Source organism: Macrobrachium rosenbergii, chromosome 10 (assembly GCF_040412425.1).
Source record: "Macrobrachium rosenbergii isolate ZJJX-2024 chromosome 10, ASM4041242v1, whole genome shotgun sequence".
In the NCBI taxonomy this organism is placed as follows: Eukaryota; Metazoa; Arthropoda; class Malacostraca; order Decapoda; family Palaemonidae; genus Macrobrachium; species Macrobrachium rosenbergii.
The window spans coordinates 909,208-921,630 of NC_089750.1; the positions used below are offsets into that span (position 1 = coordinate 909,208).

General features: G+C 34.9%; 1 protein-coding gene across 1 annotated transcript in view; it reads right to left on the reverse strand.

Moving 5' to 3' along the window:
* LOC136842395 (carboxypeptidase N subunit 2-like) overlaps window positions 1-6,158 on the reverse strand; it is a 175,141-nt gene extending 168,983 nt beyond the window's left edge. Inside the window, exon 1 of the mRNA XM_067109652.1 lies at window positions 5,410-6,158. Within this exon, the coding sequence (XP_066965753.1) occupies window positions 5,410-5,427 (18 nt within the window). The 5' untranslated portion in view covers window positions 5,428-6,158. The remainder of the gene's footprint in view (window positions 1-5,409) is intronic.
* Window positions 6,159-12,423: the final 6,265 nt, after the last annotated feature.

Here is a 12,423-nt window from a genome sequence, read left to right on the forward strand (position 1 = left end):
CATGTGTATAAACACACACACACACACATGTATTCGCTTATTTGCCAGAGGAATGACACACCTCAAAAGATATTTTTTTTTTTTTTTTGAGTTCCTGATACCAGCAGACGGCCCGTTCTTTGTTCCATGTTGTGGCAAAAACGTCTTATTTGTATTTGTAATACTAACCGCCAGAGGGCGTGACATGTCACTATTACACTATAAAGAGTACAGAGGGTTTTAAATTTTAAATGGCTTCTCCTGAAAAATATCAATTTTTGAGTTACGTCGCTCTTCTGGTAAATGAGCGAATTATGTATATGTGTGTGTGTGTGTATTTATGTGTATGTGTGTGTTTTTATGCATATGTGTATGGGTGTGTCATGTAGATCCTCTCAGCTTGTCAACCAGCTATAAATCATTCCAAACTCTGCATAGAAGAACCTCTCACGCCTCATTCCCTCAATAACGACCTGAAGAAGACCCAACGATTTAATTAGCTATAGTCTTCCCGTCACCGCCAGGCGGAGCACCTGATGGGCTTTTCAATGACAACGTCGTCAGCAGCTTCATTAGACGTCACGTCTGCTGGAGGAGGAGGAGGAGGAGGAGGAGGAGGAGGAGGAAAGCAGTAGAAGGCGAAGAAGTAGAAGAAGGACCAGGAAGAACCAGGGAACCAGCAAAAGGCGAAGAAGTAGAAGAAGGACCAGGAGGAAGGAGATACGTGACGTCATGTCCTCCTTTCTGGATGCTGCGAGAAGTGACATCTTTCGGAGATAAGGACCAAGTGATTAAGGGGATCCAAGATGATGCCCTTTCTTAAGGGGACTCCGGAATTCAACGGCATGAACCGGGATGCAGGTGAGTGGCTCAGTGTTTTGTCAGCCTATACACACACATTATATATATATATATATATATATATATATATATATATATATATATATATATATATATGTGTGTGTATATATATATATATATATATATATATATATATATATATATATATATATATATATATATATATATATATATATATATATATATATATATATATATATATATATATATGAGACCCACAAATTTCAACAAGACGTAAGGTAATCAGCTTGACAACTAGGAAGAGTGTCCTGCTGACTAATTATGCACCTGATGGCCAGTTCACTGTGGTGGGTCTCAGCCTCATTTCAATACACTTCTTGAGAACCGGACGTTTAGTTACATCACGCCTGGGGTCAATCCCCCCCTTCTCCATTCTGTGTGTGTGTATTTGTAAACACGTGCATAAGTTAATTTAGATGGGTATATGTATGTATGTATGACAAGGGAATTGTAACCTTTCCCATTATACAAATAACCATCTGACATTAAGAACACCATTGTAACAATATACAAATATATGCATTTAAGACGCCTCATGTTAATATACGAGAGTAATATACAAAACGGTATTGTTACAAACTTCGCTCCGTAAGAAACGTCCGGATAAAGGATAAGCTTGAAACCACTTGCCTCGGAAATTAAGCTATATTTGTCACAAGTCCTAATTTGTGTTGTTCTCTTGGGATTAAGCAGTAGTGCATTCTTATGCTCTTGTATCACAAACACTGTTGCTTTCAAGTGTTTGTTTCATTTGTTGTGCGGATATGATTATGATGATAATAATAATAATAATAATAATAATAATAATAATAATAATAATAATAATAATAATAATAATAATAATAATAATAAGAGTTATTATTATTATTATTATTATTATTATTATTATTATTATTATTATTATTATTATTATTATTATTATTATTATTATTATGTAACATACGAACTGGGAAATTTTATAGTTAATTGGAAATGAGTATATATAAGTATTTTTCAAATAAGATAATAGATATAAATGATAAATAATTCAAGTGAAAAAATCTGCAAAAGTCAACTAAAATTGGGAGCAGGACTTTATAATGGGGCAATGTGTTTGTAAAAAATGGTAAGAAATCAGTAAATATTTTTCATCAGAATTGTACGCAATTAATAAATTCATAAATTTATCATGTAAAAGTATTAAGTGGTTATTGGTGTATGCTAAATTCATGTTCATTATAATAAAATATAAACAAACCACCACATACTGATATATATATATATATATATATATATATATATATATATATATATATATATATATATATATATATATATATATATATATATATATATATATGAACACTACAGAACTGCTTATAAAAAATTATTCATTCAGGATCATACCATTTCTTTGTATATGCTTGCATGTGTAAAATGTGCATAAGTGCCTGTGTATGTGTGTGTATTTGTGATTCCAAAGAATATGTTGCTGTCCAGTCATTCTTTGGAACTCCAGATAAAACAAGCAGCCTTTTAGTATAGATAAGAGACAGAATTTATTCCTGCATATATAAATCACAAAGAAAATATTTTTTCTAAGTCCTTGTAGTGCTCGAGAATAAAAAAAAACTCTTGCATCCAATAAACTCGAAGTATCGAGACAAGCTAATCAAAGTCTCGAGCTCATCGAGAAATTAAAGATTGTAAAGAAAAGGACCAATCAGGCGATATGAATTTGAGAGTAAATATTTATTAAAGCAGATTTTATTAAACTCTTGTGTGATTTTCATAAATTGACGTAATGTATCTTTTTCGTTACAGGAACTATGGTCGTGTCTGGAACAGCATGTCTGGGATTATTGATGAATTTATCAAAGGTAAGTGTTTTTAGAGGTTAAGCACTTTTGGAAGAAAAATATGTAATAATTCAAGAGACGAATCACTTTAGGACATTGGTTCTCAACCTGGGGTGCGTCAGCAATTTCCAGGGTGGCCGCGATCCCTTGGGAAAAAAAAATTCTCTAATTATATTCGTTATTTTCTTAACAAGAGTCGCTAAGAAGCAGTTTCAAGTATTTCACTAATTCATTCCCAAAAGATAAAAACACCCCTTCTCTTTCTCTTTTTTCCATTTTCCTTTAAATCTGGGAGGGAATTTTACTTATAGATGCAAGGGGGGCGTGGTAATAAAAAAGTTAGGAACCACTGCTCTAGGATTTAAAGCGAATATATTTCTATCAGGCAATCTCTTCAGATAATTTCGAAACATATTTTTTTCACAACCAACCAAAAAAAAAAAAAAAAAAAGTCAACAAAAGAGTTAAACAGGAATGAAGAAAATCAATAACACTATTGGGAAGGGAAAAAAATGCAATCATTCAAGATACGAATCACTCTAGGATTTAAAGCGAACCCTCTTCACATATTCCCAATGATAATTCTCACAACCAACAAAAAACAACCACAAATCTTCAACAGGAACTCAATAATCTATAACACCACTGGGAAGAAAAAAAAAATGCAAGAATTTAAGATACGAATCACTCTGAAAATTTGAAGTCATTTCGTTTTTATTAAGTGAACAATTTTAATATGTCCAAAACATATACATTTCACAACCGACAAAAAACAACAACAGAGGTTTAACAGGCAGTTCAAAAATCTATAACAACATTAGGAAGAAAAAAAAAAGGCATTAATTTACGATACGAATCACTATAATATCTGAAAGGAAGTCATATTTTATCAAGCACTCACCTCCAATAATACCAATCGTATATTTTCCACAACCAACAAAGTATCAAGCAATCACCTCCAATAATAACAACCGTATTTTCCACAACCAACAACAAACAACAGAAGAAATTTGACAGGAACTCAGAGCCGTGGGGAAACCATCTCCCTTAACAATCTTAATTGCGAGTCATAAAAGTCACTTTGTGCTAAGGTCCTCTCTGATCAAGCATATAATTAACATTGTAAATAACCATTATCCTTAATTCGCAAAGCTAAGACCACCACTACCACCACCACCACCCCTCTCATTTTCCACCCTCGTCCTCGTTGTATATCACACCAAGAAGTGGGAGTCTCGTGCTTGAAGTGGTCACGAAACAGCTCAAAGCATTATCAAAGCATTTTTTTGTACGAAGAGCAAATATGGCCGTGCTTGTCAAATATTTTAAATTTTATGAAGTTTTACAGGATTAAAAAATACTTTGGTGTGATTCATAAAGTTTCATTTTCAAAGCATTTTCTGTATTAAGAGCAAATATGGCATGTGCTTGTCAAATATTTTTAGTTTTCTGAAGTGCTTTACAAGGTTAAAAAATAGTTGGTATGATTCAAAAAGTTCCATTTTCAAAGCATTTTCTGTATTAAGAGCAAATATGGCATGTGCTTGTCAAATATTTTTAATTTTCTGAAGTTTTACAGGGTAAAAAAATAGTTGGTATGATTCATGAAGTTCCATTTTCAAAGCATTTTTTTTGCATTAAGAGCAAATATGGGCCGTGCTTGTCAAATATTTTTTTTTTATTTTCCGAAGTGTTTTACAGGGTAAAAAAAAGTTAGTATGACTCATAAAGTTTCATTTTAAAAGCATTTCTGTATTAAGAGCAAATATAGCCGGTGCTTGTCAAATATTTTTAAAATTTCTGAAGTTTTACAGGGTAAAAAAAGTTGGTATAATTCATAAAGTTTCAATTTTCAAAGCATTTCTGTATTAAGAGCAAATATGGGCCGTGCTTGTCAAATATATTTAATTTTCTGAAGCTTAACAGGGTTAAAAAAATATTGGTATGATTCATAAAGTTTCATTTTATAAGGATTTCTGTTTTAAGAACAAATGTGGCCGGTACATGTCAAATATTTTTAAAATTTTCTGAAGTTTTACAGGGTTAAAAAAAAGTTGGTATGATTCATAAAGTTTCAGTTTCAACGCATTTTCTGTATTAAAAGGAAATATGGCCCGTGCTTGTCAAATATTTAAAATTTTATGAAGTTTTACAATTTAAAAAAAAAGTTTGATATGATTCATAAAGTTTCATTTTCCAAGCATTTTTCTGTATTAAGAGCAAATATGGCGCGTGCTTGTCAAATATTTTTAATTTTCTGAAGTGTTTTTACAGGGTTAAAAAAAACGTTGCTATAATTCATGAAGTTTCATGCACTGGTCTAACTAATGACTGGAGCATTTTTGAAAAAAAAATATTCAAAATAGTTTTTGTATAAATTAATTCTTTAATCTCAAAAGCATATAAAACCCTGGTATGTTGAATAAACATCCATATATTCACTTGCATGATTAGACTGACTCTGACTGTCACATGCAAAAAGAAAAAGTAAATAAATAAATGTCTCCAAAAGTAAATAAAACCTAGTATGTTCAATGAACATTTATATATTCTCACGTTTGATTAAAGCGACTGTCACATGCAAAGTAAAAGTAAACAGATAAATAAAAGTCTTGCAAGCACACAAGCAAGTCAAGAAGACCCTCAAGAAAGCATTCTTCCATTTTCAGATCTTCAGAAACAGACTAACTGATGAATGACAGATTCCTACCTTTGCCTCTTTATCCATGATTGTGAAATATCTCAAATTCTCTTATTTCTCAACCTTAGAGGGTACAATCACTCTTCGATGCCATTATAATCGTTAGTTTGAGTTCCATCAGAATCCAACCTTTTTATTTTATTTATGGCCCTCAGGCCCTCATCCAATTTTGACAACAAAACACCACCGAAACTTTCTTACTCCCAACAGCTTATGCGAGACACTCGATAGCATCCGGACACTTATCCATCAATCAATCGCAAATCAACAACGATTTAGAGCAGGAAAACTTTGAATTCCACTACTGTAGGCTTAAATGTCAATGCCACGACATCATCCGTCACATCTTTGTAAGACTTGTCAGAAGAAGGAAGGTTTTTAAAAAAAAAGTAAAGGGGCTAAGTTCTGACAAGTTTTGTTGGGGGTCTGGAGCGAGCGCGCTCCGAAGGGGAGCGGAATAGACGCGGCGTGAGGCGGGTGTGCGTGCGTTCACGACGAGGCGAACGGGGAAACTAACCAGTTGACGCTGGTCGGAGTCTGTCTGACTGACGCTTCTGCTCCTTCTGCTTAGGCTGCTCCCAGACGCTACCGGGAGAGAGACAGAGACAACAGAGAGAGAGAGAGAGAGAGAGAGAGAGAGAGAGAGAGAGAAAGGGGAGAGAGAGAGAGAGAGAGAGAGAGAGAGAGAGAGAGAGAGAGGGAAAGTTGGGATTTTGAATGGGGGTGTGAGAGAGTCAGTACGAGAAGAAGAAGAAAAATAATGAGAGGAACAAAAATGAAGTCGCGACAGAGTCGTGGAAAAAAAGATGAAAACAAACGCTACACACACAGAGAGAGAGAGAGAGAGAGAGAGAGAGAGAGAGAGAGAGAGAGAGAGAGAAGTTGGGACTTTGAATGGGGGTGTGAGAGAGTCAGTACAAGAAGAAGGAGAAGAAGAAGGAAAGGAACTAAAATGGAATCGCGACAGAATCGCGAAAAAAAAAAATAGAGGACAACAAAAGCAATATGGACTAACTTGGTGGGAAGCAATTAAACAAAGACGCAGCGTCTTGAGCTGAACGTAAACAGAGCTATGATATCACACACACAGAGAGAGAGAGAGAGAGAGAGAGAGAGAGAGAGAGAGAGAGAGAGAGAGAGAAACTCGAGGTTAAAACTTATCTTCTTGTTTCCTGGTATTTTTTCTACAAGGCGTGAAATTATTCAAGCAAAATGAAACCTTTGAAAATAAAACGAAATGAGAGAGAGAGAGAGAGAGAGAGAGAGAGAGAGAGAGAGAGAAGCTCTAGGTTAAAACTTAGCTTCTTGTTTCCTTGTATTTTTCCTACAGGACGTGAGATTATTCAAGCAAAATGAAACCTTTGAATACAAAACGAAATAGAGAGAGAGAGAGAGAGAGAGAGAGAGAGAGAGAGAGAGAGAGAGACTCTAGACTGAAAATTAGTTTCTTGTTTCTTATAGTTTTTCTACAGGGCGTGAGATTATTCAAGCAAAATGAAACCTTTGAATATAAAACGAAATGAGAGAATTTGACGAGAGAGAGAGAGAGAGAGAGAGAGAGAGAGAGAGAGAGAGAGAGAGAGAGAGAGGTTAATCTTAGAGCTTGGCAAGAGGGGGGGAAATGAAAGGTCAAATAAAAAAAAAAATGCAACACCAAGATGATTGAACACAGAGGCAAATAGAAAGGTGTGGATGGCCATCTGACCTTTTGTATTGTGACGATTAATGTGACATTAAAGAGAGCTAGAATGCCATATGAATATAATTCTTATATAAGAAGATTCATCAGGATTAATTGCAGGCGTGCTTTAGTGTTGTTGAGACAGACTGACAGACAGACTGAAAAATATACAGGTAGTCGGAGATATATTTCAGTCATGTACAGTGGAAAGATGATTTAAGAGATTTAATATATATATATATATATATATATTTATATTTACATATGTATATATATATATATATATATATATATATATATATATATATATATATATATATATATATATATATATATATATATATATATATATATATATATAGAGACTCTTCCACGGTGCCGTATCGCGGTTACTTAAATATTCCGTATCCTTATTCAGACTTATCTGATAAAAAAATTATGACATCGACAAACCAATAAGTACGACGCTAGTAAAATAGATTTAAAAAAGTATCCCATCCATACTGAATTAAGAAAGTCTTTCAGGAAGCAATTGAACGTCCAAACACAGATAATAGCTCTCGCGTGCGCTCGCGTGCGCTCGCCACACACCATCTCCGTTCACACTTTCACCAGCCTTGAATGACAGTCCCCGAACGTATTAAATTCGTGAGAGGCGTTCACGTATAAGGAAATCTATATGAGGGCCATTATATATACATGCACCGATTTCACGAAACTCACACAAACACAGGGTGATGTTGCAACGTGGGAATGATTCTGCTTAATCGTTTTTTTTTTTTTTTGAGGCAGGGATGCGTTAGTTTTTATACATAGGAGCAGAAAAAAAATTATAAGGTTATTTGTAAAACTCCATGGGTTGATCAATTGCTTGCCAATTGACTGCATTTTTTCACAGGTTCAAAGAAAAGTTCGTTTGATCCCCAAAACTCATCCAGTAGCCTATAGCCTTGGGTTGTTTTTGGGGGTCAAACGGAGTCTTCCTTCAAACTGTGAAAAATACAATCTGTTTTCAAGCAATTGATCAACATGCGTGGAAAATGGCCGTAGTTGGACTTTTAATTGCATTCTGGCCATATTCCAGCGGGCAAAAAAGTCCCGAATAGTAAGGCCTTGGGTGTTTTTTGGGGGTCAAATGGACTTTTCTTTCCTAACTGTGAAAATGCAGTCTATTGGCAAGCAATTGATCAACATGCATGGAAAATGGCCATAGATGGACATTTGATCGCATTACAGACATATTACAGGGAGGCAGAAAAAGGCATGAATAGTAAGACTATAGGCTTGGTGTGTTTTGGGGATCAACCGGACTTTTCTTTCAAACTGTGAAAAATGCAGTCTACTGGCAAAGTTTGAAGAAAAGTTGGTTTGACCCCCAAAAAACAACCAAATATAGCGTAAATATTCAGGTCTTTTCGGACCCCCCCCCCCGTAATATGGCCTGAATGCAATCAAATGTCCAACTATGGCCATTTTCCATGCATGCTGATCAATTGCTTGCCAACAGACTGCATTTTTCACAGTTTGAAGAAAAGTCAATTTGACCCCTAAAAAATACCCAAGGCTATAGCCTCACTATTGGGACCTTTATTGCACTCCTGTGATATGGCCGGAATGCAATCAAATGTCCAACTATGGCAATTTTTCGTGTATATTGATCAATTGCTTGCCAATAGACTACATTTTTCAAACTTTGAAAGAAAAGTCAGTTTGATCCCCCCAAAACACCCAAGTCTTACTATTCGGGCCTTTATTGCACCCCTGTAATATGGCCAGAATGCAATCAAATGTGCAACTATGGCCATATTCCATTCATGTTGATCAATTGCTTGCCAATAGATTGCATTTTTCACAGTTTGAAAGGAAAGTCCACTTGACCACTCAAAAAACACCCAGGGCTATAGCCTCACTATTCAGGGCTTTTTTTGCGCCCCAGTAATATGGGCGCATTGCAATCAGATGTCCATGCATGTTGATCGATTGCTTGCCAGTAAACTGCATTTTTCACAGTTTGAGAGAAATATCTGTTTGACCCCAAAAAACATCCAACGGCAACAAACTGACAATTCGGGACTTTTTTTTCCAATGTAAAATGGTCGGAATACAATCAAATGTTCAACTACGGCCATTTTTTATGCATTTTGATCCATTGCTTGCCAATAGACTGCATTTTTTCACAGTTTGAAAGAAAAGTCCGTGTGACCCCAAAAAACACCTAAGGCCTTACTATTCGGGCCTTATTTGTCCCCCTGTAATATGGCAAAAATGCAATGAAATGTCCAACTATGGCCATTTTCCGTGCATGTTGATCAGTTGCTTGCCATTTTTCACAGTTTGAAAGAAAAGTCAGTTTGACCCACAAAAAACACCCATAGCCTTACTTGTCAGGTCCTTTTTGCTTCCCTGTAATATGACCAGAATGCAATCAAATCTGTAACTATAGACATTTTGCATGCATGTTGATCAATTACTTGCCAATACACTGTATTTTTCACAGTTTGAAAGAAAAGTCAGTTTGACCCCTAAAAAACACTCAAGGCTATAGCCTCACCATTCAGACCTTTTTTGCACCCCTGTAATATGAGCGCATTGCAATCAGATGTCCAACTATGGCCATTTTCCATGCATGTTGATCAATTGCTCGCCAGTAGACTGCATTTTTCACAGTTTGAAAGGAAAATCCATTTGACCCCAAAAAATCATGTAGCCTTACTATTCAGGCCTTTTTTGACCCCCTGTAATTTGGCCGAAATGCAATCAAATGTCCAAATATGGCCATTTTCCATGCATGTTGATCAACTGCTTGCCAATAGACTGCATTTTTCACAGCTTGAAAGAAAAGTCAGTTTGACCCACAAAAAACACCCAAGCCTTGCTTGTCAGGCCTTTTTTTGCCTCCCTATAATATGGCCAGAATGCAATCAAATCTGCAACTATAGACATTTTGCATGCATGTTGATCAATTGCTTGCCAATTGAATGCATTTTACAGTTTGAAAGAAAAGTTTGAAAAAAAGTCCGTTTGACCCGGGATGCAATGAAAGCCACCCTTTTTTTAACTGCATTTTTCACAGTTTGAAAGAAAAGTCCGTTTGACCCCAATAGAGAGAGAGAGAGAGAGAGAGAGAGAGAGAGAGAGAGAGAGAGAGAGAGAGATAAGGGAAATGAATGACAATCATTTTTATTTCCTTTGCTATTTTTATTCCTTTGCCCATAAATGTTAAACTCAAAATGAACGGCATAGTTTATTATATAATAATTATTTTATATAAAATTAAAGCAAGCAATAGTCACTATTTCGTTATATTACCAAGAAATTTTAAATACCAGGTGTTCTTGCTAGTGCTATCTGGTTGCCATGGTAACCAATGTTTACATGAAGTCACGGCCTCGACAAGGACTCTGGAGTAAAGACAAAAACAAATGAAAGATTTTATTTCTTCGTGTTTGTATAGCCTCATAAATTGTCAGTAACCCTACTGGAAAATATATTCTAGCATTTAAATTATTTCTGAAATGTAATTAGTGAAAATTGTTCACTGAAACATTAGAAAAGAAAAGTATATTAAAGATCTCTGTCAGCCAAGATTGGCTACAGTGCATCTTGCTCAGTGAAAATCTTGAGTAAAACGTAAACTGGTAACCTCTCCGATGATTTAAACAACAATAAAGGTGCTTTATAAAGGTTAATATTGGAATTCATTGACACCACAGGCAGGCTTTTATATTTTACATTTACAGAATCATCGTAAATGCAATGAATCCCATTATCTTTATGAAAAATATCTTGTAAAAATTTACTTACCAGCGACGAATGGCAACAACACTGCCTTCGTAATATAATAAACAGCAAAGACCACCAATCGACGACGAGATCAGTGACGTAAGCAACAGCCAATCAGAGCACAGAATTTTTCCCGCCAAAAAGGGTTACTTCAGAGGAACAACTCCTCTTATGCGCTGCTGTCTGCTAAATTTCCAGACTGACACATTTTCGGCTCAGATTTGAAAGGTGATTTTAATCACTTCATTTACTTTTTAATTCTATTTTTGGGACTACTATAAGATGAATACGTTCCTTTTTTCCAGATTTATAGGTCATTTAGTTCAAAATAATCAACTTTAATTTTTAATTCATAGTCGTAGGGGAGAGAGAGAGAGAGAGAGAGAGAGAGAGAGAGAGAGAGAGAGATGAAGAGATTGCTACTTCTATTCCTTTGCCTATAAATGTTAAACTCAGAATGAACGGCATAGTTTATTATATAATAATATATGCAATTTCTATCACATATCCATCCAATTCTGATATAGGAATAAAAATGTCATGGTATCTCTTGGCACTTAATTACGATGCTACAATATTATATTTATTCTCTCTAGTTTTATTCTCATATTGAAAAAAACCACTATAATTGTTCTGATTTAACCCAGATTTGTTAAAATATTTTATATATATCATGAGAAGGATAAAAAAATAAAAATAACAAAAACCCCCAAAAATCGGACATTTGGAAAAGTATCAAACAGCAACGCATAAAGTCAGTTGTTCCTCCTTGTTAACTGGTTGCCATGGAAACCGATGTAAACATTAGTTCCTTCTCTTTTAGGCGGGAAATTTTGCTCTCCTCTGATTGGCTGTTGAGAACGTAAACAATGAAAGCCACCAATCAGGGATGAGAAGGATGACGTAACTAGCAGCCAATCAGAGTCGAGAATTCTTCCCGCCAAAAGATCGTTACTTTGGCGGTTCACCCAGACTTATGGGCTGCTGTTTGTACATTCAACCAAACCTCACGAGAAAATGAATATTTTTTGTTTTGTTTTTTTGAAGTTTTTATATCATTGCCAAAGTGCATTTTGAATATTTTTCTTATTTACATATAAGTTGCAAATAAAACATCTTTTGATTTAGTAAATTCACCTTTCATATTGCATCATATATATCTGAATTTTGATAAGTATGAAAGCTCCATACGAGAATATCATTGCAATTGACTTATAAACAGGACCTCGAGTTTAATATTGATATTATTATCATCATCATTAGCATTGCTATACTGACCAGCATTCGCCTTCCAATAGATTATAGGATATAAAGACTCAGTAAGTGAAATATTTCTTTTTATTTTCTTCTTATATTCACACGTTTTTACATAGGAACAATTTACAAAGTTCTGCTCTTAGGTTACGATAGATCATGCTGTCATCTTCAGTCAGGAGGAATTTAGGCAATAATGGCACAGGTAAAAATGGCCCTGGTAAAAATAACAGGTAAAAATAACACGGGTAAAAATGGTACAAGTGAAAAAATAGGAAAAAAATGGCACAAGGGACATTTGATCC